General features: G+C 55.0%; 1 protein-coding gene across 8 annotated transcripts; it reads right to left on the bottom strand.

Annotated features, from left to right (window-relative positions):
* Positions 1 to 2,937: 2,937 nt before the first annotated feature.
* Positions 2,938 to 23,878, bottom strand: KCNH6 (potassium voltage-gated channel subfamily H member 6). Of its 8 annotated transcripts, none has more exons than XM_019637617.1 (13): positions 23,761 to 23,878; positions 22,733 to 22,963; positions 17,524 to 17,685; positions 17,217 to 17,422; positions 13,974 to 14,399; positions 12,265 to 12,664; positions 11,044 to 11,243; positions 10,529 to 10,781; positions 7,375 to 7,568; positions 5,734 to 5,818; positions 5,004 to 5,172; positions 4,094 to 4,288; positions 2,938 to 3,789 (listed from the first exon to the last, which is right to left on the bottom strand). In XM_019637617.1, exons 1-13 carry the CDS (start codon positions 23,834 to 23,836, stop codon positions 3,453 to 3,455), a joined length of 2,934 nt encoding a protein of 977 aa, XP_019493162.1. In that variant the 5' UTR covers positions 23,837 to 23,878; the 3' UTR covers positions 2,938 to 3,452. The 8 variants fall into 8 exon arrangements, with proteins under 8 accessions (XP_019493162.1, XP_019493163.1, XP_019493164.1 ...); XM_019637618.1 differs by having other exon boundaries at positions 4,102 to 4,288; XM_019637619.1 differs by having other exon boundaries at positions 23,753 to 23,840.
* Between the last annotated feature and the right edge of the window lie 454 nt (positions 23,879 to 24,332).

Below are 24,332 nucleotides of genomic sequence, written 5' to 3'. Positions count from 1 at the left end.
GGGGCGGGGGCGGGCAGGGACGGCCTAGCCCGGAAGCGGGGCCGCGGCGACAGACAACGACGGCAGAGCCCGACCCCCAGTTTCAAAACTGCTAGGGCTCGGACGATAACCACCTTCCGTTTGAGACGCTGCCTCGTCCTCTCGGGACGGAAGTTACGCATTCCCCGCAGTGGCGTCGCTGTTGGCTGCGTGATACGTCCTTTAGAACAGTTCCTTATCCTCATTGGCTATTGTACCAGTAGCTTTTGAAACCTCCTCCCTATTGGTGCAAACATTTGTCACTCCAATTACTTGCACCGCCCAATTCCAAGGGGCAGGCGCTTTCTCAGCTCCAAAGGTCATTGGCTGACAAAGATATCAGTCAGAGAGATAACGGCGCAGTGCGGCTGAATGGGGGCGTGGATGGCATACAGGCGAGAGTACCGACCAGTAGGCCTCCAAGTTCTAGGCCAAATCCCTTGAGAATGAAACCTCTTGTATAACCTCCTTTGACTTCCACTCTGCAGCTGGTATTCCGAGCAGCTTCTACACGCTGTCGAGTAAAAATTAAAATTCTGCCTTATGCGGGGGCCTGTTGCATTTCGCGGCACTAAGCCCCTTGGCCTGGCAGTCTGGCCCACCATCCAAACGGGAACCACCTCTCCTCCTCACTCATACCAACGCTCCCTTTAAGCCGGGAGAGTTGTTCTCCTAGTACCCCAAGGACAGGCCGAGGACAAACCTTTTGCATACCAACCTGCTCATCTAATCAGGACCAGGCCAGCTTCAGTCAGGCCTTCCCGTGCTTTCCTGTCCATTCTAGAAATGCTGGGAATTCTAGGGTTGGTCTTCAGTAGGCAGCGACCCTACCAGCTTGGCTCTAAGTTTTGTTTTGTTTTGTTTTTCTTTCGGTTTCCATTCCATCTTTTCCCTGCATGGGATCCCAAGGCAAATGCTAATCAAGCCCTAAATTTATCTGTGTTGTGCGTTTGAATGGAGAAGTTCTGAATCTTTATAATTTAAATAACTTCCAATTCTTTGCTTTAAACAGAATTAAAGGATTGTATTGACGTTAGATGATATCATTAAATACAGTTTTAATGATAAATGTGATTGTTAGACAATTCAGACAGAATTCAAAGAATTGAGTGACACTGCTATGCATAACAAACTCCTTACAGTCCCATCTACTTACTTACGTGAACAACTTTACTGTTTAAATTTTTTAAAAAGGAAAGAAAAGTACATACAAAAATGTTGGGGCCGGCGAGTGGCGCGTTGGTTAAGAGTTGGCTTGGGATGCCAGCTCTGAGCAGCAGAGCCTGGGTTCGGATCCCACATAAGGGCTAGTGACACTGCGCCCTCTACAGCTAAGATGGTGAACAACAGCTCGACCTGGAGCTGGGCTGCCTTGAGTTGCTGGCGACTGCATAGGCTGCAGTGAAGCTGCAGTGGGCTGCCATAAGCTACCATGAGTGGCTGGCAGCCAGCTTGAGTGACCAGCAGCCAGCATGAGCTGCCAAGAGCCACTGTGAGCGACCGTCCAGTGGCCGGCAACGGATCTGCCTCACCTGGGAAGAGCGCAATGATAATACCAACATGGGCCAGTGAAGCAATGTCCTCCACAACTAGACTGAAGAACAAAAGAACAGCAACTTGTCTGTTCCCCTCCCCCAATTCCCCAATAAAATCTTAAAAAAAAAATGTTGCTGAACCTTGTCTTATTCTAATAAAAAATTATATTCATCCACACACATGAACTGAGGAACATACCTTCTTTTAAAAGATGCATTTCCAATAAAATTTTAGTTTTTATAAAAATTTGATATATTTATATTGTTTTGAAAAACTCTGTACTAATAAGTTGTAACCCTTAAAGCCTTAGTAAGATTACAAAAAATTGAATTTTTCATTTTATATATTTTCAATTTATAGATTTGTGTCTCAGAGATATGATAAGGTTATTAATAATAAACTTTAAAGCATGAAAATAAATTAGGTGTAGCATAAACTGGAAGGAATAGAATGGAATTTTGAAAAGAAAAGGAATGATGTTAAAGAAGAGTTTGTTGTAGTGTTTTTAAAATGAATGATGTTGGCTCTCAAATCACTATACTATTTGGATTGAAATGGATCAATATAAATGAAACAGTTTATAAAGTATCAATATTTACAACACACTGGAAATTACATCCTTTACAACTATTTAAACTTATTAATGAAACATTTCAGATGTCAACTTAAAAATGTGTGAGGGGCAAACACATTTTCAAAATTCTTTTAGGGAATATTGGAGCAAAAAGAACTGAATACCAGTGACTGGGTACTTTTTGCAACAGCCCATTTCAGTGGAGTAGTTAACTGCATGTATTCTCGTGCCAAACCATTTGGGTTGAAATTACGTCCTCCTTTTCCTATGTTGTTGGGCAAAATTCTTTCTTTTTTTTTTTAATCGAAGTATAAGTTATACATAGAAGTGTACATATTTTCACAACCTGAAACACACTCATGTAACCAGCATCTAGATCAGGAAACTTAACAGTACCAGCCCCCTGGAAGTCCCCTTCATGCTTGTGTAAGTTTCTTAGTCTCTCTCTGCTTCTGTCCCCACTTCTCTAAAATGGGGAGAATAACATTGACCCCATAGGGTTGTTGTGAGGATTAGATGAACTAATATCTGCAGAGCAGTTAGCACAGTGTCTGGCACAGGCAGTTATGAAAGTGTTGGCTATTGTCATGATTCCCAATGACAACCAAGCCAGTATCTCTCTGCTTCCCTTCACCCCAGCCTGGCTAAAAGCCCCATGATCCAGGGGCTCCTGGGTCTAGCAGAGCTACCTTCAGGTCCCTAACACACAGCTTCCGTGAGAAGGGCTTGGAGAAGACAACAAGGTGTTGGGGTCATGGCACAGTCAAGGACATGATCACCCTCAGGTAAGTTACACAACCAGCCCAACGTGAAATATGCAGACTTTATTAGCTGTGATACACTCCATTGTCTGCTAGAGTCCCAAATGTCATCACAGAACCATCAGAGGCAAAGCAGCTGAAGGCTGGAGCTATGTTCCCTGATATGTCCACTACAGAGGACACTTTCATTTCCAGCCAGGTCACAGGCTCTCAGCAGGAGGTCTGACCAACCTTAGGTGCTGAGTTGAGAGGCAGTCGGTAGTTCTGATCCAGGACATGATTGCACCCAGCCCAGAACAAAGCTGTCACACAGAAGATCAGAAACTTCTCTTTTCCTCACTGAATCCTCTGTCCTATATGCTACCTCCATGCCCAAGGCTCACCCACCCTCCACCAGGCCTGCTATCTAAACAAAGCCCTGGAGGAGTCTGGGAGAATCCTAAGCCTCCTCACCTTACCATCTTGGGTCACCTGGGTTAGAAGTTTGTAGCTACTCTAGGAGAATGGTTTTCAAAGGTCCATTTTGGCAGCTGTCTGCCTCCACCAAATCCATAACTCTTACCTCACCCACCTTTAATCCCCTCATGCTGTATTTTATCTTGGGGTTTGGTGGCTCTAACTCCCCACAAATCCAGGATCTGAGCCATGTCTCTGGAACTCCAGCTGCTTGGGGACAGAGCCAAGGTGTTCAGGGAGGGAGGGGAAGCGGGGACCACAGATGAGTCCCTGTACCTCCAGGGGGTGCAGAGGTGAGGCCAGGGGTGACAGGAGCCCCTCAGGTTGCTCCAGTTCTGAGGAGAGTGTCCGAGTGTTGTCTGTTGCCGTGACCAGGTGAGGCATCCTGGGGGACGAGTTCCTGCGCTTCGGCCCATGTTTATCCAAGTCACCATAGCTTGCAGTCTGAGAGGGGCAAGAAAGAGTGAGGGATGCAGTGTGGGGAGCCCCCACCCCAGGCCACCCTGACTTCAAGGCTGGAAACTGGTAGGAACTGTGTCTTGTTACCGTTGCGCCAGCTGTGGGGTCTCAGTCATAATCTGGGCTTTGCCACTAATTGTCCAGGCTGCCCTGTCATGACTTGGACCATAAAGGAGGACAGCAGAAGCCATGGCTGCTCTCACTGACCCCTGACGCCACACTGAGACCAAGTTGGGGGTGGGGGAAGGCATGCAGCTGCCGCCAGGTAAGCCCGTGGGAATCCCCTCACCTGCTCACCTGTGCAGGGGGCAGAATGCCCTGGGGCAGCCTAGTTCCTGGACTCTGAGTCTCTGAGGCCGCAGGAAACAATGCCAGATCATTGAAGGCAGGGGCTCCCAGAATGTAGCCAGTGTGGCCCTGGGTCAGGGGCTGCTGAAGGAGCTGCAGGATGTGGCTGAGTTCTGAGGACATGCGGGACTCCAGCCTACCCGACAGAACCCCACAATCAGGGTCAGGGTCAGGGTCAGGGTTGGCAAGAGCAGTTTAGGTCTGGAAGACAGCTCTCAATTGTGTAGCCTACATGCTGTTCCTGCTGGATGGAATGGAAACCTGGGGCGTACCTGAAGCTATTTCCCTGCTACAATTCACAGCCTCTCCCCAGATTCCACTTAGCACATCCCTGACGTTGTTAATAAAGATGACCATGCACCATGCACATATCATTTGGTCCTCATAAAGAAGCTTTGACCTGGGTATTCTGATTATCCCCGTTTCACTAAAGGACAAACAGAGGCTCAGAGCAGTTAAGTAATTTACCCACACTCTTGCTTGTAAGTTGCAGAGCCAGAATTTGAACTCAGGACTCTGCTTCCCCTAACCTCTCATTCTGCCACCACAGCACTGCCACCCACAGGCCACACCCCGTTTCCAAAGGCCCATGGAATTTGTTTCTGCATGAGGTTATACCTCTGCCCAAGAAAGTTTCCTTGGCATGTTCTGGGGTTTGCTGGGACAAGCCATCCAAGGAATTGTGCTTAGTGACATAGGGGTGGGGAGGCCTGCTATTAAATGCTGTCGGCTGTTCTGAAACTCAGGACATCCAGTGATGTTCCCAAGTCACCAGGAGGGGGCACCGGTGCCTAGCCTGCCGTTGGGCCTGCTCTATGCAGCCACCAAACTCTGTCCTGCAGGGCACGCACCTGTTTATCTGGGCCTGGAGCTGCTCTAGCCTGGAGCCCAGCTCCTGAAGCCAGCAGTCTGGGTCTCCCTGAGGGTCTGGGGGGCTGTGCTTTGGTCTTGGGGGCACTTGCTGCAGCAACTCAGGCCAGAGTCCAGATGCCTCTGAGAGGCTCAGGGAAGGGGCTGCACCTGCAAGAACGAAAGGAATGCCTGAGCTTGTTTTAGCTGGTTCCACAGCCCTGAGCCCATGCCCCTCCTGCTTTGGAAACACAGAGTGGGAGAAGTGGATCTCCTTACCTGGGTGCCCTGGAGTGTGAGGTCCTGCCCTCATAGAGATCTGCTTCCAGGACCCAGAAAGCTGAAGCCCTGGGAGGGGGACTTTGGGGGGCAGCTTTGGGGGGCAGGGACTGGCTGGGTGGGGACATCCAGCCCTGGCCTTACATCCAGCCCTGGCCTTACGTCCAGGGAGCTGCAGCCCAGTGGGACACCTGGTGCCTTGATGTAGAACCCCGGGGGCTTAGCCAGTATCTCCACCTTGTGGCCACATTGGTCACTCGGCTAGCCCTCACTCTGGGTCTGACACAGCGGGAGGAAGGGGACAAGGGCCTCTAGCACCGAGCCTAGGGAAGGAGCCCTTTTCCACTCATCCAGAGGCTGAGGAGGCCTCTTCCAGGGGAAGCAGGATGGAGGACTGAGAAGGGGCTTTAGGCTGGGGCAGGACAGGCACTGGTAGGGGCTGGCTTTGCTCACCTGACTGGTTGTCACTGAAGATGAAGCCCTGGTGGTCCTGGCTGCCTGTAGTCTGTCGGGGTGATGACTGGAGACCCCCATCTGCCTTGTGAGGAACAAAGGCATCAAGTAACAGGGACCAAAGCTGGAACAGGGTCTCTTTGTTCACCCTTGCCCCCACCCCACCCCCACGGCCCTTGTGACAACCAGGTAAGAAAGTGGTGACAAGTGGTTGGGCTAATGCTCTGGGCAGCTTCCTGCAGGCTCTTTCCTGCTTGGGAGTGCAGCAGACGTACAGGAGCTTGGGGACGTGCAGACCTCCACAGAGTATTGGGACAGGCTGCCTTGAGCATCAAGATTTGGGTCAGGGGGAAGGCAGAGGAGCTGTTCTAGTCCTTCCTCTCCTGAATGCCCTGCTCCTGCCCTCAGCATGGGCCAATGGGGAGACCCCTCTGAGGAGACTGGGTCTGGAAACTCCAATCAACTCAGGAGGTGCTTTCAGCAGCGCCCTTGGCAGCCCACCCTCCTGGTACCATGAGATTGAGGCACCCAAGGGTTGCAGATGCCCCAGGCCATGGAAGCTGCATCCCTCTTGCCCTGGTGCCCAGCTAGTGAGAACCCAGGCCACCTGCTGACTCCTAGCGGCTGGGCCCCCCAGGGCAGGGTCCTTATAAGATGTCTCCTGGACAGATCAGGTGGAAAGGGGAAAGACAAGGGGAGGGGGAGAACAGCAGAGGGTACAGGGTGGGGAGGGCTGTCCCTAGTAAGAAAACCTTTCTCAGCACCGCACCTTCCACTCTGGGTGTAGAGCCTAGGCCTGCAGAGCCCCTCATCCTAAGGCTGGGAGGTATGTTGGAGGCAGGGGACTCAGAGCCAGGGCCTCAGTCACTGGCGCCCCTGCCAGGTGTGCCTGTCCTTTTCTTTCACTAGCTGATTCCAGACCCCCTCCTCCAAGCAGCCCCTCCGGGCTTCCAGTCTGTACTGGCCATCCCACGCCTTGGCAACCCTGAGCTCCACAGAAATTTGGCCCTGCACAACCCTGTAGCTTCCTGGTTATTTAATTGTGTGGCTCTTTATTTTTCTTGAGTTGTTTAACCTCCTCCATTGAGTGATAAGCTTAAGAGGAGAGATAGCTCTATCACTTATCTACACTCTAGGGACCTGGCACTGTGTACCTCTGGATGGCAGACATCCTCCTTTTCAGCTTGGTTTAAAGTAGGAAAAGCCTGGGCTGTGGAGTCGCAAACTTGCCTCCATAGTTTGGCTCTGCCGTTGACTGTATGGTTTACTATGGGGCTGTGTGGCTTTGGTCAATTTATTTAATCCTCTCTGACTCCCAGTTTCCTCATCTGGGAAATGCGGATTACAACAGCATTTGCAAGGAGAGAACTAAATGAGATAATGTTAAAGAAGCCCAGTGCTTAGCACATAGTTGGTGCTCAATAATTGGTAATTAGCATCACACTTAGCATTATGCTGGCCATGGCAGAAACAAACGAAATTATGGTGAAAGACGCAGCATGGGGTTGAAAGGAAGGGAGGTGGTTTGGATAGGTCCCCCCCAGGCCAAGCAGCCCAAGCTCTCAGCAGGCTGCCTGGGCATTACCTGTTACCAGCCGGCCAAGGGCCACCATCCACCCTGGCCCACCAGCCCAGACTCACGTCCCGCAGGTTGAAGGTGACTTCCAGCTTGCTCCAGAAGCTGTCTGCGAAGGTGGGGTACATGTCCAGCACCTCCAGTAGGTCTGCCCGTTGGATCTTGTGCAGGTCGCAGTAAGTCAGAGCCCGCACATCTGCACTGGATTTGCCTGGCTGGGCATGGAGGCTAACAGGCTCCCCAAAGATGTCGTTCTTTCCTGCCAGCCAGAGTGGTAGGGGTCTCTCCAGGGTCTGGCTCCACGCTGTCTTCTGAGGAGCCTCCCTGAGGGCCTCTTGTCCATGATCTCTCTCCCACCTCAGGGATCCTGCCAGGCTTAGGCCTGGTTCTCAGGATCAGGCTTTGGGGACACGGCTGGAGGTGGGGGAGAGGAGTGTGCCCTTACCTTGTCCTTTGAGCTCTGCAGTGCCCCGCCCCCCCATTTCAGTAGATGGGCCCTCCCTCTGTCTCCAAGCCCCTCAGGACCACCCTCTATCAGATTTCCTACTCCTATTTCCATGTGCTTCGGGGCTGCCCCTACCCCCACCCTGGGGGACAGTGGGCAGTAAGGAACACTAAAGACTCTCTGCTCAAACTCTTCCCTTCTCCTTAGCCCACCACAGTGATGTAAGAGTGCAGGGAACCAGGAACACCCAGCTCCCCAGGGCAGGGCCTGAGACTTCTGTCTCTTTGTGTCCTCACTGTCCATTGTGGGACAAAGTAACCAGCATAGCCCTGACAGAGGAAGCCTGGGGAAATCACTTCCCCTCTCCGGACCCCAGTGTCCTCATCTCTAAATTGGGTATAACCATATCTGCCTTGCCCACCCCACTGGGTTATCCAGAGGGGCAGACATGATGCTTGAGAAAGTGCCTTGAACAGCAAGAGGCAGGTAGATGCAAGGCATGGGTAGCAACAGATGTCATAGGGCAGACATGGGCTGATACTTGGGGCATGTGACGAGAATATTGGGCCCTCCTGGTGCCAGGCATTGTGCTGCCCATAAGGGTGTAAACATGAATATGATGCTCTCCCACAAGGAGCCCCTAACATGTCTGCAAGACAGGCACAAAGGCAAGCAACTAGTTTCCAGAATGATCTATAGAGGCTTCGAAAAGGGGAGAGACAAGAGCTATACAGGGCCATGGAGGAGGGAGGGGCTCATTCTACCAGGAGTGGTTGAGGGTAGGGAGGAGGCGGGGCTTACAGAGGAAGTGAAATTGGGGCTGGGTTTTGAGAATTGAGGAGGACTGGACCCCCCAGGAGAAAGGCAATCTGGGCAGAAAAATTAGTGTGTGGTCAGTGCTGCAATCAGGGCTGGGAGGCAGAGAGCCCAGGGCCGGGGTGCCAGGGACCATGGCTGCTTTGATCTCCACTCCCCACAAGAAAGTCCAGCCCCCTAAGCCTGGTGATACTGAACAAAGGTCGTTAATGGTTTGCACAGACAATGATGGATGGAGGCCAGGACATGACCCTCAAGAGAACAGGCTCAAAGGTCATTCACAGAGGAGGGGACTGAGGCCGAAAGAGGGAAGTGACTTGCTAGGGTTACATATGAAACCCAGGAGCTTGAAATCTGGGCAACATTATAAAGTGATGGTTATCCGGTAGATGAAGGATTATGATCTAATGTCCATTTCCACTCAGGACAAAATGAGAGGATTTCATGTCTCTAACTGAAACTTAAATTGGACTGGCTTCTTAATTATTAATAATAATTATTATCCCTCCCATGTGGATGGCACTGCTAAAGTATGCTGGGAGTGAGGGAAGGTCTCATAGAGGGGCCTGTGCTTAAGCTCAGCTTGAAGGATGCCCAGGGTCTGCCAGGCAGGGGTGCAAGGCAGACGCTCCAAGCAGAGGGGCAGCACGTGCAAAAGCACAGACATGTGACAGAGACAGACAGGTTTAGAGAACCATAAGTAGTTTGTATGGCTGGAGCCTAAAGCACCAGGGGGAGGCTGGCAGGACTTAGGGTGGCTAGACTGGGGAGGACTAGTACACAGGGGTTCACACTTGTCCCGCAGGCCATGGGGAACCATGAAGGGATTTTGAGCAGAAGAGGAGTATGCACGGATGTGAATTTCAGGTCAATGGCAGAAGGTGGAAGATGGTATATGCGGGTAGGTCAGAGGCAGGGACACGGGAAAGAGGCTCCTGGCACCTGCCTAGGAACGACACGACGAAGGCTGGACCCAGGCAGGGACAAGGAGGCAGGTGTGGGGCAGAGAGGGAAACAGATCCGGCTCTAGGGCTGCCTGGATGGTGGGGGTGGGGCAGTGGACAGTTCACAGTGATGGGGATTGCCGAAGGAGCTGCTTTTGAGGGTCAATGATAATTTCAGGTTGAGATAATTTCAGGTTGTTTGATCTGTTTATGAAATATAAGGGTGGCCACGCCCAAGAAGGAATGGAATGTTTCGGTCTAAGGAGAGATCGGGACTGGGACAGAGTTCTGGGGGTGCTTGTAACACAGGTGGAGGCTGGGACCCTGGGAGCAAGGAGCTGGCCCAGGTGGGGGGTGTAGGGCGAGGAGAAGAGAGCAGAGCCCCACACTTGGTGAACATGAGCTAAGGGCAGGCCAGAGGGAAAGGAATGTGCAGAGGAGCCTGAGGGGCCCTACCCAGAGGGGTTGGAGGAGGGCACGGCCATGGAGACAAAGGGAGAGCTAGGCTGGCAAGGAAATGAGGCTCCGAGGGGTGAAGTGACCGACCCAGGGTCACACTCACACCACTGGTAAGCGGCGGAGGCTGCATGTGCCCTACATTTGTTCCCTACCCAAGGCTCATATCCTTCCTCCAGAATTCAGTTGTCCCTGTAGCTGTGCTGAGACACTGAAGACCCCCTCCACCCAAGACAAACCCTTGCCCTCTCACAGTGTGCTCCCAGGAGCGGAAGAAGGTAGGAGGAGCCTGCCCGGACTTGTCAGTCAGACACATTCCCGTGAAACCCCTGCTTGGGCACTTCCCAGCATGACCTTTTTGTGCCTCAACTTCCCCATCGGGAAAATGGACCTATGGTAGGTTTGTTTTAAGGATTCAGGGAACTGGGGATAAAGCTCTCTGTAGCATATGCTCAGCACATGCCTGTCATAAAAGGTGCCACCATCATCATTAGGAATGGAGTGGTCCAGGCAGGACATCTCCAGTCCCAAAATCCCCATCCTCCCCGCCCGACGCACCTAGGATGGCCACGACCACATCGTCGCGCAGGATCTCGATGGAGCCGCGGGAGATGAAGTAGAGCGTGGAAAGCACGTCGCCGAGGTGCACAAGCGTGTCCCCAGGCGGCGCGTGGGCCGTCTTGAACTTGACGGCGAGCGCGCGTAGGCAGCCCTTGCTGGCACCACGGAAGGCTGGGCAGTGCTGCAGCAGGGCGCGGTGCAGGTGCAAGCAGATGTCTGCCTGCAAGCACTCGGGGAAGCCCTTCAGCACCTGCGAGGAGAGGCGTGTGGGGGTGGGGTAGGGCTGGGGAGCGGGCGGGGAGGGCCCTGGGGACGCTCTGCACCCTCGGGACCCTGGCCTCCCGCGGGGCATTAGCCAGAGCTGGGACTTGAACTNGGGCTGGGGAGCGGGCGGGGAGGGCCCTGGGGACGCTCTGCACCCTCGGGACCCTGGCCTCCCGCGGGGCATTAGCCAGAGCTGGGACTTGAACTGGGTCGCCCACCCCAACCCGAGTGGGGCGGTGGCGTCTCACCGCGTTCATGTCGATGCCGTTGGTGTAGGACCAGGCGTGCTGGAAGTACTCTTCCAGGCGCTGCCGCAGCGGGTTGGGGATCTGATGGAAGCGGATGAACTCCCTGACACGCAGCATCTGCGTGTGGTAGCGCGCCGTGCCCGAGTACAGGCGCTGGATGATGGCGGACACATTGCCAAAGATGCTGGCGTACATGAGGGCTGGGGAGCGGGCGTGAGGACAGTGAGGTCCTCCACGTCCCCACCAGGCCACATCATCCCTGTGCCTGCCCCAGGACTCCCTCTTCCTGGAAGCCCTATGGTCAGGGACCTCTAGGTTCCGGGCAAAGTAAAAAATGCCCAGCTCAACGCCAGGGCAGCTGGGGGACAGAGGCCCCTCCCTGGGCTTCCTGCCTCGTCCCTCTGCCCCGTGCCTCTTGGCATCTTCCTGGGCCCAGAGGCCAAACTGCTACGAAAAAGCTAGGGCAATGGAATTTTTTAGTTCAGTTTTGTTTTCTCCTTTCAGTTGTAAAAACTATAATTAAGGGAAAACTCTTGGTCTCTTATTTTCGCCCATTTTTTTCTTCTTCTTGTTTTTGTTTTTCTGGGTTTTCACATCTCTAAATACTCTGAACATGACAACTTAACCTACGTGTAAAGTTCCACACTGCCTTTGGTGTTCCTAGACCAGCTGTCTTGGGAAGTAGGCAGCGCAGTGCAGGGCCTGAGAGCACACACAGCCCCAGGAGCGGCCCCCTGGGCTGGAATTGGGTCTCTGCGTAACCCCTGGAAAGTTAGGACCTTAGGCTTCTTGGTCTGTAAACTGGGTTCATAAAATGGCCCTCATGGGAATAGTGTTAGGAACGAAATGTGGACCTTTGATAAGCCCTTAGAAAGGTGCCTGGCAGGGCCGGCTTCACAGGCGTGGGGGTCTATGCTAAGAAGGGCCCACTCAAAGCTTGGTTTAATTTTCTACTGTCACCATCTTGAAATTCTTAATACTTTTTAAACAAAGGCTCTGCGTTTGCATTTTGCACTGGGCCCTGCAGATGATGTAGCCGGTACCTGGCACATAGCAAATGCTGTATAGGGATCAACTTCTGTGTGTAGTTGGTGTACACATGCAGTATTTCATGGCGCCGTATACTTAGGACCTGTATATCATTGTTACTGTGTTATGTCTCATTACAAAACTAAACATCGAATTCTATGGGTAAGGCCTGGGGTATGAGGTAGCACTCACAGCCAATGAGCATGACGCAGATGGAGAAGACTTTCTCTGAATTGGTGTTGGGAGAGACGTTGCCAAAGCCCACACTGGTGAGGCTGCTGAAGGTGAAGTAGAGGGCAGTGACATACTTGTCCTGCACCGAGGGGCCCGAGGCTGGGTCACTGACGTTGTAGCGCTTGCCGAGCTGCGCTCCCAGGCTGTCCAGCCAGCCGATCTTGGGCTCCAGGTAGGGCCGCTCCACATTGCCGATGGCATACCAGATGCAGGCCAGCCAGTGTGCGATGAGCGCAAAGGTGCACATGAGCAGGAATAGCACGGCTGCCCCATACTCAGAGTAGCGGTCCAGCTTCCGGGCCACACGTACCAGCCGCAGTAGCCGCGCTGTCTTCAGCAGCCCAATCAGGGTTGTGGTCTGGAGGGGCAGGGTGGGGGCCACGGGGCTGGGGGTTAGCCCTTGAAAGGCTGTGCTCAGGACCATGTTTGTTTACTTAGGCATACGGTCACACAGTCACTCAACAAACACTCATGGAGAGCTCTGGCCAGGCTCTTGGGAGTGGGGCACAGTAAGGAACCTTAAGAAGCTCTCAGCCTAAATCTCAAAACAGTGTTATGGTTATGAGGACAGAAATCTAGGAAGAGCACAGAAGAAGGGGAGGTCAAGTTTGTAGGGGAAGGGCAGGAAGGCTTCATAGAGGAGGTGACACATAAGCTGAGTCTTGAGACAAGGCTCAGCCTCCAGGTAGATAGGAGGGAGAAGGAAAGGGCATTCTAAGCTCAGGAAGCAGCATGAACAAGGGCCTGGAGGTGTGAAATGGCACAGATGGGAAACCAAGTATGGTGCTGCAGCCTGGAGCACAGAAAGGAAGATGGCGAAGTAGTGAGAAATGATCCTAGAAGGTGGGCAGGGGCTGCTCCTGTGGGCCTTGGGGTCCATATGGAGCTTGGCTTTTTTTCCAAACCACTGGGAAGCCACTGAAGGTTCTGAGGACAGGGTCAGATAAGTAACAGGGTCAGATAAGTGAACTGAAACTTGCTCTGGCTTCTGTGTGTAGAGGTGAGGCTGGCAGGTGTGGGGCTGGAGCAGGGATGGATAAGAAGGCCACTCAGTGTCCAGGCAGGGGCAATGGGGTAGAGAAGAAAATTAAGGGAGAGATGTGCAGGGAGTCATGCGGGAAAACTCCTGCTGGACAGGCTGGGGTGATTGGGGCAGTGACTGGAACACAGAGGCAGAGCTGATTAGAGTGGAAAGCTGATCCCAAAGAGATGGGGCAAAAGGAGAGAGGGGGATCGGAAGCTACAGGAAGGGCATGAAAATGCCCTCACATCAGCTAAGGGAAGTGGGGTGGGCACAGTGGAGGGGCTGGGGGCAAGAAGTGAGTCAGGCCGCATTGAGGGAGCAGCATGCAGACCCTTTATAATTCCAGGGTAAGTATAGTTTAGAAGTCAGCATGAGGGGCTGGGACTACCGCAGCGCCCGTCCCAGAAGGGGCCAAATTCTGGAGCCCAGGAAGAGCACCCAGGCCTGTGGCACAGCCTTGGCCGATCCTTCTCCAGGGATGGGATAGGACAGGTATCTGAGCCCCCCTTTCCACCTCCACTTGCTTTGGTAAAGGTGCCCAATGCCAGGTACTGTCTGCACCCAGGACTGTGAGGCCAGATTGGTACCAGGGCTAGGGCGCAGGGGACGGCAGCAGGAGCTGACCCATACGGGGCTTGCTCACCTCATCAGAGCCGGTGCGGAAGATGAGCAGGTCGAAGGGGATGGCAGCCACCATGTCAATGAGGAACCAGCCCTTGAAGTAGTGGACGGCAATGCGGCGGGGGTGGCTGACTACCTCGTCGTTGGTGTTGACGTAGGTGGTGCGGAAGTTGATGACAATGTCCACAACGAACATGATGTCCACGATGAGGTCCACCATGGTGAGTGGACTGCAGGTGTAGCTGCAGTCCCCGCGCTGAGACTCGTCCTGGTCGCTGAGCAGGAAGGCGGCTGAGTAGGGCGTGAAGATGGCCGTGTAGATGACCAGCAGCAGGATGAGCCAGTCCCACACGGCCTTGAAGGGGCTGTAGTGCAGGAGGGTCCCACGGTGGATGCGTGGCGCCTGCAGCTTGTACTCTGGCAGCACGTCCGCACCCAGAGACAGGACCTGGGGTAGGGCCATGGGATAGTCAGTGGGGCAGCCACCACTGGTAAGACGGGTCTGGGAGGGGTGAAGACATAGGGGTGCATTCTGGGAAGACGTAGGGGTGAGTACCTCTGGAGCCTGGACCAGTGAAGGCCCTCCCTGAGGCCAACTCTCAGAGCCTTCCATAGAAAGAGTCAAATTTGGGGTGTATAGCTAATCTGGGGCCTTGATAGGTCCTGGGTACCAGGGAGCCTTGAGCAAGGGGGTTTTGATCATTACGTTCAGCTGAGCCCCACTCCCATCCTGCCTCTGACACTACGGCCAACATAGGATCAGCAGGGCCAGCCCAACACACTCAGGTTCTGCCCAGCTGCCCAACACAAGAAACAGCTGGGGCATCTGGAAGAGCATGAGTTTTGAAGCCACACTTTCCAGGTTGATCCCGGATCTCACATTGTTATAAGTCTGTCTTAGGGCAAGTTTTATAACCTCTATAAGTCTCAGTTTCCTTATGGGCAGAATGGGATAACAAAGCGCAAAAAACTCCATGGGGTTGTTCTGATTCAATGAGATGGGGCATCCGGATGGCACTTGCTGCTCTGCACAGTAATTCCTCCTCCCGCTCATCCTCTGTCAGACACTGCCCCGACAGGGATGGGGCCTGAGGGGTGTCCCATTCACCCTACTGCCTCCACCGGATAGGGTCTGGCAGATGGTTCTGGTATTAGAAAATCTGCAATGTCATGTTCTGATCTTGCACACCAGATGGGATCACAATAAGGAAGAGTCCCCAAAGGGCTGGTTCCAACCAGAGGGTCCCCAATCTGACATCCAGGCCCCTAGGAGAGGCCACAGTGTCCCCACTCTGCAGTGACCTCCTGCTCAGCTTTCAGGCCTTGGCTCTTATTTTGCCTCCTCTGCCCCTGCACAGACATGAACCCTCTGTATCCGTTTTCTCCCTGCCCCTTGTAAACACCCCTGCCCACACAGTTATTACCCACTGGACCACAGGCTACAGTTTCCTTGCCTGGCATGCCCATCTTATATGCCCTGCACTTAACATGGTGGCTCAACTAAAGGGAACTGAATGAGCACTGAAAGCTTAGGCCATCATAGCCACGCCCCCTTATTCCAGGGCTGCTCAAGACCAGGCCAAAGTGAAACAGTAAAGCACTGGGCGTGGAAGGGAGACAGCAGGAATTGCAGAGGGTGGAGGAGAGTATCCACATCCTTAGGGCCCCCAGACAGGGGTGCCATCTCTCCCACCACACAGACCTCCAAAGTCTCCCACCGCCTCTGAAGCCAACATAAGGGTCCTTTCCCGGCAAAGCCAATCCTTCTTAGTGTTACCCAGAGCTGCAGGGCCCTGCCCTCAGGATGTAGGAACTCAGCTGTGGGATCACAGCCTTCTAGGCCTGGAAGTTCTGGTTGAGGCCAGTGTGACTTCCCTGCTCTGGGCCCATGGTGGCCTGCTCCCCTGAGCTCTGTCAGGCACCTCCCCACCTTAGGGCCCACATGGGGTGGGCTAGTAAAGCCAAGAGGGGCTGGGGTAGGGAGCAGGACAGGAATAGGCAGGTTGAGTGGGGGCAGGGACCACAGCCAGGCCTGTCAGTCTTCACGGGCAACTCTCTAGTCCGACAGCCCCCATCACCCCTGCAGCCAACTTGAGGGCCCTGGGGTGAGCAACTAGGTGGGATTTCCAGGATCAGGCCATTGGGCCACCCTGCCTGATCTACGAGGGCCAATCCCCGCCACCTGGGGTCCTTTCTTCTCCAGGGTTCTCATGCTCAGTGAGAGGCTGGGTCATAGGGAGTTTCCACCCCATCTGCTCCAGCGAAGACTGCTTCAGGTGGAAAAGGGGCAGGGAGGATAAAGAACTGCCCCCTGTCTCCCCCGTGAAGGCAAAGTCCCAGGGGAAGCTGGGGTAGGCCTTTTTCCATGCCCTGCACGTCCTTGCTTAGCCCTTGTCTAGGCCCCCCGCCTGCCCCCACATGTCTCCTGGGGCCAGCACTACTCAATGTTTAAGGGGTCCTCGGAGACTATGTAGTCCAACTTCCTCCTCCAGACAAGAGCGCTGGGGCCCAGAAAGGGGATAAGGTCTTTTGGCCAAGGTCACACAGCAAGTTAGTGGCAGGAACCTTGTCCCCTGAACCCTGGGCAGACTCTTTGCATTTCCCTCTGAAGTGGTCAGGTGGGGGCTGGGGCACCAGGCCCTAGGAGAAAGGACAGTGGTTCTGTGGAAACAAAGGACCCAGGGAGGTTTGCCTTGGGCTGGCCAAGGACGGGCTGAGGGCGGGGGAGGCATTCAGGGCCTGATTTCCAGGAAGTGCTCAAAGAGAGCCGAAGATGCCGGCACCGCCTCCCCTCTGCCTGGATTGTAGGAGGGTTCTGTTGTGGGGGGTTGGCTGTCACCTCAAAGGCAAGCGGCAGGAGCAGGGCTGGGGGCCTCCCGCCATCCCTTCTACCTCTCCTCTCGGTATGGCCCTGACACCTCCTCTCTCTGCTTCTCCTTCTCTGTGAATTGCCAGAGCCTTGGACAGGCTCCCATGATAGCCTGTGTGTCCGCTCCTCGCCTCCCTGCCAGGCTCCTCCAGGCCTAGGATGTGGCATTAGTCACAGGCTCTGTTGACCCAGCCTCCCTGGCTCCAGGAGCTGGGCATCAGGGTGGTGGCCTTCAGGTCTAAAGAATTACACTCAAGCAGGAGAGGAGGCCTGGGGCTCAGAGCAGACACTAGGGGGGTGGAGAAGTTGGCTCCCTCTGCTAGCCTGGGCCCGGAACCTGAGAAGTGACCCTTGAGGCTCGGGACAGCCCCATCTGCCCTGCCCTGCAGGCCGCACCTGGGTGACCTTCTCGGTGACATTCTGGGTCCGCTCTACCACCTTGTGGGGTGCGATGATCTCAATTTCCGTGGTGGAGCCTGAGCGGTGCTTCTCCAGGTTGAACTCCACAAAGTTGAGCGTGAACTGTGGAATCTGGCTGATGGTCCTGTACTTGACCCTGCCCGCGCCAGGCCCCTGTGCACCCGGCCTGCCATGAGAGCCCTCTGAAACCAGGGCTAAGGTCAGAGCAGCGAGGGCCGGGGACCAGCTGCTCCACCTGGTGCCCCTACTCACCCCTCCCACTGCCTCCTGTACCCCGCCTCACCGGATCCCAAGAAGCTCTGGGACAGCAGGCGCTGGGACAGGCTGCGGCTCCCACTCTTGGCCAGGAGCTGGGCCAGATCCTCGAAGTTGAGGATGAACATGATGACAGCCCCGTCCTCATTCTTCACAGGCACCACGTCCACCAGGCAGCGGAAGCTGGAGGCTGTAAAGATCATTGGTGGGGGGGGTCATTGAAGGGGTCCTTTTCTGCAGGAGCTTGGCCAGGGGGCGCTAGAAAGAGGGCTGAGTTAAGGTCAAATGAAGGGCAGCCATAGGGCGAGGAGGCCTGGACAGCGACCAGAGCTATTGGGCAGAGGGTTGGTGATGCTGCCCAGAAGTTGCCCGACCCACAGGACAGAGGTGGGGAGAGCAGCTAAGCTGCTCATTAGGAGATAATGTAGCATTGGGTCCAAGTCCACGCTTGGCCCTCAGCTCAGGGCTTAACCTTGAGGTTTGCTTCTGCTGTAATTAAAGCTGAGCAGATGGGGGTGGATTAAGTGGGGAGGTGAGGTTGAGCCTTTTACCCTATGAAGCTCTGGCTGGCCCTGGGTTCAGCTCCCATATTCCCATCCCACAAAGCTTCCCTGCTCCCGACACTGAAAAGGCCTCGTCGTTGAGAACACACTAAGTGCTGGGCACTGAGCCAATTGGCACATTAGGCCTCAGTCTACATGGTGGAGCCCAGTGGGTCCTTGGGGGGAGGCAGAGATTCCTGTTCTGCAGATGGGTGCCTGGGGTTCTGAGAAACTGACTTGCTGGGGCTGGGAGGGGACATGGATCAGAGATCCCTGAACTCTTAATATGCAACAGCTTGGAGAGGGGAAGGGTCTTGTCTGGGACGAGTGAAGGCCAGGCGGCTGCTCCAGGCCTGGAAGGGGCACAGGGTCCCAAGGCAGAGGCGCTGGGACTGGGGAACAGGCAGGGTAGTCTGGAGAGGGAGAAAGATGGCAGTGTGGGGGCAGAACTGGCTCCTTCAGCCACTGTCTCCACCCTCTTGAGCAGCCCGGACCCAGTCGTTTGCCTCACTGTTCCTTTTGTTCCACTCCAGGGTCTTGTTCCCGTGCCCATAGGTGGGTAGACACCCCGTGAGCCCCCTCTCCACAGTACACGGTGGTCCCATGTCCCTCAAGTCAAACCACTGGTGAGGGTCAGATCTAAAGAGCAGGACCCTAAGGGGCAGGGGCCTCCAGCAAACATGCAAATTAGAGACAGAGCTGCCCGGGTTTGGGTCTGTCTCATTTGCCAGCGGCCAGCACCTGTCCCAGATGTTGTTTGCTGACGGAGTGAATGGAAGAATGTGTACCTACAAGTGAGAGGGTGGGGGGCCGGCTGGCAGGAGTACGGCTACTTTGGGGTTCACTAGAATAGCTCTTCCCCCAGCTCCCCATTTAGTGCTCACTCCCCTTGGTGCCTCCTCATGGTCATCAGCGCTGGAGTGCTGCTGCGCTGCCCTGTCGTCCCTCCCACGTTCCTCCCTGGGAGCAGGAATCTTCTGGATCAGATTCCCAGACTCCCAGGCACCAGGCAGCCATCTACCAGCTGCTGTGCTGGGCCCCGGGGGAGACATCCACACCGAGGCGAGGCCACCCACCTGCCTCTGTGACTTACTCCTGGGCTCACAGTACTGTAGGCTTGCCTCCCCTGCCAGAGCCTGGCGCTCTTGTCAGCCCAGGACATGGCAAGGCATGGGCACTGGGACCTAGCAAGGAAGCCTCCTTGGACAGCAGCCTGAGACACTGCCCCCAAGGTCAGACTATCTCTTCACTCTCTCTGGCACTGCAGAGATCTGGCCTGGCAGGGGACTGGGTAGGACAGAGCTGGGCAGAGGGGCAGGGCCTCCAGGTTCTCTACGCTGCTGGGAGCTGCCAAGGTCCAGGCTTTGAGTGGCTGTACCCACCCACTAATGCTATCTTTGGAAAACTGAGGCTGGGAATGGGCTGAAGACCAGCCCATCCTAGCCCATCACGAGGGCTGGAGGGGGGTTGTGTGTGGCACCCCATGTCTGACCTTCATGCTTGCTGCCTATGGGACAGGAGGCTACGAGGGCTTGAACAAGGTCAGAGCCTTCCTTTTCCCCATCCCTATGCTGCTGTCCTTGCTCATGAGTAACTAGCTGGGTGATCAGAAGTGGGTGAGTGTGTTGCCCTAGGTTGTGCCCAGGTGTGGGGGTGTTCCTGTGCTCTTGCCCTGTCCCTGGAGGAGGAGCCACAGTCACTGTCTCATACTCCCTTTCAGGGGCTCCCCCCGGCACCCACCTCTCCTGATCAAGGGCAGCAGGTTTATCTGCACCCCACCCCCCACCCCGACACTGCCCTTCTGCTCTTGTCTCTTGGATGTGCTTTCCTCCAGTTTCTCTTCGTTTCTGCACCTTCCTCTGCCCTCTGGCCCTCCCCCCTTCCTTGGCACAGTCTCCCTGTCGTCTATTACCTCCATTTCTTTATGCATATCCCATCCAGGATTGTGGTGAGCCTTTTGGGAGGTGCTACAAAAAGCTGCCACTAAGACAGTGACTGATCCACACCCACTCCCTGCTTGGTGTTTCTGGCGCTCATGGGTGAGTGTGTAGAAAACATTGGGGCCCCTGACCCCAGCCCTTGTCCAGTCCTCCTCATCCAGAGCTAGGGACTGGAGGAGCCCCAGGCTTCCTCAAGTCTGGCTTAGGGATTAGGGGACTCTCGGGTTTCGGGTCATCAGAGGACTTGGCAAAGATGGGCATGGCTGGGCACCTCTGGCAGGTGTCCAGAGGGGACAGGGTAGGGGTGGGGGAGATCTGAGCGCTCTCCATCCTTCTCTCCAGGCTCCCATGGGTTCTATTCTTGTGGCCATCCCATTCCTCCTTATCTGTTAGGCTCTCACTTTTCCTATAAAGGCAGATGGAGGAAAAGCCAGTTTCTTAGGGGTCTTTGGGCCCTGTCTCATGGGCTAATTTTTGCCAAGTGCCTTGGTCTCTTTGAGCCCAACTGTAGGCAGCTGCACAATGCGGAGATATATGGACACAGACCTTCCACTTTGACTTGGAGAGCTATCATTGGATTACTCCTTTAGAGGAAAAGAAAATGATAAATAAACCAGCTAGAGTTCTATACAGAACCCCTTTCCACCTCGCTGGAGTCAGGAGGAGTGGGGCTGAGGCGGTATTGACTGAAGGAGGGAAGAAGTCACCACTAGGATGCCCCTCAGCAGGACTATAAGATGCATGTGAATATGATACATAAAAAAAGGCCATGTGGTCAGAATGGACCATAAAGTGAACGTAAGTTATCTGAGAACCACACCTTTCCTTTAGGGTACTACAGGCCAGAAAGCTCCCTTTTCTGGGGTTTAGGCCAATTTCAGACAGGTCCAGGTGGTCAAAGTCTCAGACTATAGGACCAGAAAGGGCTTGGAGTAGGGGTGGCATAGACTGGAATTTGGGGGCACCAGTTATGTGGGTAATTTTCCATTTTCATCCAGGGCCAGACTCAAAAAACTAGGTTGCTAGAGTCCCTTCTGATAGCTAGAGGACCCCAGTTGGGTTCTAAAGACCTGAGTTCTGATCTCAGAGGGCCAAGGCCTGGCCTTGACCTCTGCCTCTGCCTAGTCACATGTGGGGGGCTCAGGAAACCCTGGGAGCCCTGATCTGACATCTCTAGGAGTCTGGAATCAGGTATAGCTCTGGGGTCAAGGAGAGGGAAAAAAACCCTGTTGTTCCCTCTCATTTCCTGCTGTCCCACCTTGTTGCCCCAGAACCCTGCTCACTCCCCTGACTGTCACCTGCCTGCAGTGATATGAGGAGGTGAGGTCACAGCTTTTAAAAATATTCTGACTTCATTAACCCTGTGAGTGCTGCCAAACTAAGCCAGACTCTTTCTAGACCCCTGATCTCTACCTCTGCTTTTATTTGGGTGGCAGCAGCAGGGGACCACCACAGAGACAGCCAGGACCTACCCAAAAAGCACCCTGGAAGCCCTTAAACGTACACACACACACACACACACCCTCACATGTTCACATTCACACTTACACCCATGCTCCACACACATACCAGGCCTCTGGACTCTAAGCTCTCAGCAACCTTCAGTCCCAGTGCAAAGGTACCTGCCCCCTATTAGTACTCCAATGGCCCTCTTCCCTGGGGAAGCCCTTTTCTGGGGCTTCCTTCTCCAAAAGTCCCGCCTCAGAGCACAGAGGCACGCAGTTGGGCTCCGTTCTCCCCTCTTAGGATTACTCAGAACAGATTTCTCTAGGGAAGAATCCAGAGATGGGTTCCAGCCCCAGGGTAGATGCTCGTAGTAGGATTCTGGGCAAGTCTCTTCTTTTTCTTGAGCCTCGGTTTCCTCATCCATGAAATGAAAGGATTTGTCAGTGTTTCCTGAACTTGGCAGAACATCTGAACCACCAGGGAGATTTTTTTTCAAATGCACCTGCTTGGGCCTCATCTCACACCTGAGTCATCTTCTCTCTAGGAAACATGCCCTAGGGAATTTTGATGCAGAATCAGGTTGGGAGGGAGTGGGGGCTGGCATTGATCCAGGTAATTTCAAAGAGACTTTCAGGATTCTAGTTCCAACCCATTTCCCCCCACCCCTCATCCAGTGGAGACGCAGAGGTTCTGGGGGGAGGGTCTTAAAGGGCTGCAGAAGTCTTTATCATCAGCCCCTGCCCTATGCTTCTGTTCTGCTTGCAGTAAACTTGGGCTGGCAGTGACATTCCAAACTGGGTGAGCCTCCAGGTGAGGCCAAACCCCCGACTCTCTCCCCAAGGAGCCAGGGCTGGGTGAGCCAGGCCCACCTCTCTCCCATTCAGCAGCCCCCAACGCCTCGCCTGGGAGAGGCCTTGAGGGGTGACTCCTCCCCTAATCCCCAGAGCAGGCAGAGATGAGGAAAGGTTAATTTCCATCCCAGCTGCCTGACAGCTGGGGTTGGCAGTGACAGAGTGGACAGCCAGGAGACTGGGGACATGGGGGAGGGATGTGGAGCGGGAGGCCCTGCCCTGGGCTAGGACCAGTCAGCGGCTCAGCCTGGTGTCCAGCCTCTGAAAAGGACCTTAGAAGGCATCACATCCAATGCCCATCATTTCCCTACACCGATGAGGAAATTGAGGCCCACAGAGGAGACGGGATTCACCTAGACCCTTGGTCCCAGTGTCAGTGCCCTCCCCATGACCACTCTGGCAAGACAAGAGAGGGGCTAAGTCTGCCCTACACAACCCGTGGCCCGAGGGCACCTCACCATCCTTGCGGTAGTAGAGGATGTCCACCTTGCACTCCTCAGCCCCAAGCAGGGCCTGCGCCAGGCGGGACATGGCACTGCGTGGGGTGTTAGGGCCTGTGAGGAAGTCACAGGTGCACGGTCGCTGCATCACCTCCACTCGGGAGTAGCCGAAGAGTTCACAGAAGCCATCGTTGCAGTAAATGATGGCGCAGTTCTCCATCTGAGCATTGGCGATCAGGAACTTTCGACCTGGGGTGGAAGGGGGGAGGGTGGCAGCCCATAGCAACCAGGATTCGGTGGCAGGGAGGGAAAGATTATAGGGACTCTTGGCAGCAGTGAGAGGGGAACTAGATGGGAGAGCAGAGCAGTAACCAAATGAGGAAGGGGGGAGGTCAGGTCTAGGGAAGGCCAAGGAGGCCAGAGTCACGGGGGAAAGTTACTGGACTCCTGAGAGTAATAAAGGGATGGTCAGGAGGGGGAGCAGGACAGTGACCAGAGATGTGGGGGAGGAGAAGTCAGCCCGGGGGATTGTGGGAAGACCAGGACAGTAATGGGTCGAAGTGGGAGGGAGGCCTAAGGCTTCTTGGAGACTGTGAAGGGGGAAGAGAGAGCAGGGATGCGACCAGATGGGGGTCTGGCACAGGGAGAGCTCCTAGAAAGACCGGAGTCGTCAGGGCCAGGAGGTGAAAAGGAAGAAGTCAAGAAAACCTCTGGAAGAAGCTTGGGGGGGGTGGGGTGGGGGCGTTAGAGGGGTAGCAGGGCAGTGATAGAAGGCGGGGTCAGGGCTTGGGGCGCCAAGAAAATAACTCAGGGGTGGAGAGAGGGGCTGTGCTCTGCCACTAGTGCTCTAGAAGAGAGGAGGGCAGGCATTTGAGGTAAGTGGGGCCCGCTGGAGGAGAAGGTGTTGGGGACATTAAAGGATTTTGCATTCAGCATTCGGTACCCCCCACCCTGTTCCATTTGAAGTTAGCAAGGGGATCCGACTACTTCTGCCACAGAACCTGGACTCCAGATCGTCCCCATTCCACCCCAACGCACACACTCACTCTGGCCCTCGAACTTGCGGATAATGGTGTCCAGGTAAGTGTTTTGGGGCGCGACGTGGCCCCTGCGGACCGGCATCTTCCGGCCGCGGCCTCTGCCCGGAGCCACCAGCTCCCCAGCTCCCGGCGTCTCCGCCCTTCCTCGGGCTCAGCTGCGTCCGGCTCCGGGTGGGCGCCGCCCCCGGGGAGGGCCGCGGGGCTCCATGCTCCGCCCGCCCGCCTGCGTATACGGTCCTCTGCCCTCGGGCCCTCCCCGCGCCGGCCTCTCGCCGCGCCTCCTTTCTCCGGCGCCGGCCCGGGAGCTGTCCGCACCGCGGTGCTGAAAGAAGTCGCGGGGTGGCGGCGGGGCAGGGTCCGCGGGGCGGGGGCAACTTCTCCCGGACTCGACGGGGCGGAGGCGGGGCCCTGACTCCTAGGGGGCGGAGCTAGACAGTAGCAGCGCGGGGAACCGCTCCGGGCTTCTCTGAGGAGGTTCTGCTCTTGTCCCAGTACACAGTGGGCTTAGACTCTCTCGGACCCTCTCCTGATAACGAGGGGCAGTCCGGACGTTGTCCGGGGCGAGTCTCTCAGGCAGG

This window comes from Hipposideros armiger, unplaced genomic scaffold (assembly GCF_001890085.2).
Source record: "Hipposideros armiger isolate ML-2016 unplaced genomic scaffold, ASM189008v1 scaffold_34, whole genome shotgun sequence".
Taxonomy (NCBI): domain Eukaryota; kingdom Metazoa; phylum Chordata; class Mammalia; order Chiroptera; family Hipposideridae; genus Hipposideros; species Hipposideros armiger.
The sequence above is the reverse complement of the archived record's forward strand: the minus strand, read 5'-3'. Positions and strand labels throughout refer to the sequence as shown.

Coding starts and splice junctions, on each gene's coding strand:
- KCNH6 (XM_019637617.1), bottom strand. CDS start 23,836: ATGCCGGTCCGCAGGGGCCACGTCGCGCCCCAAAACACTTACCTGGAC. Junction 14,400..17,216: donor TCACCGAGAAGGTCACCCAG/GTGCGGCCTGCA, acceptor GCCCTACCCCAG/GTCCTGTCTCTGGGTGCGGA. Junction 5,819..7,374: donor TCACCTTCAACCTGCGGGAC/GTGAGTCTGGGC, acceptor GTTCCTCACAAG/GCAGATGGGGGTCTCCAGTC.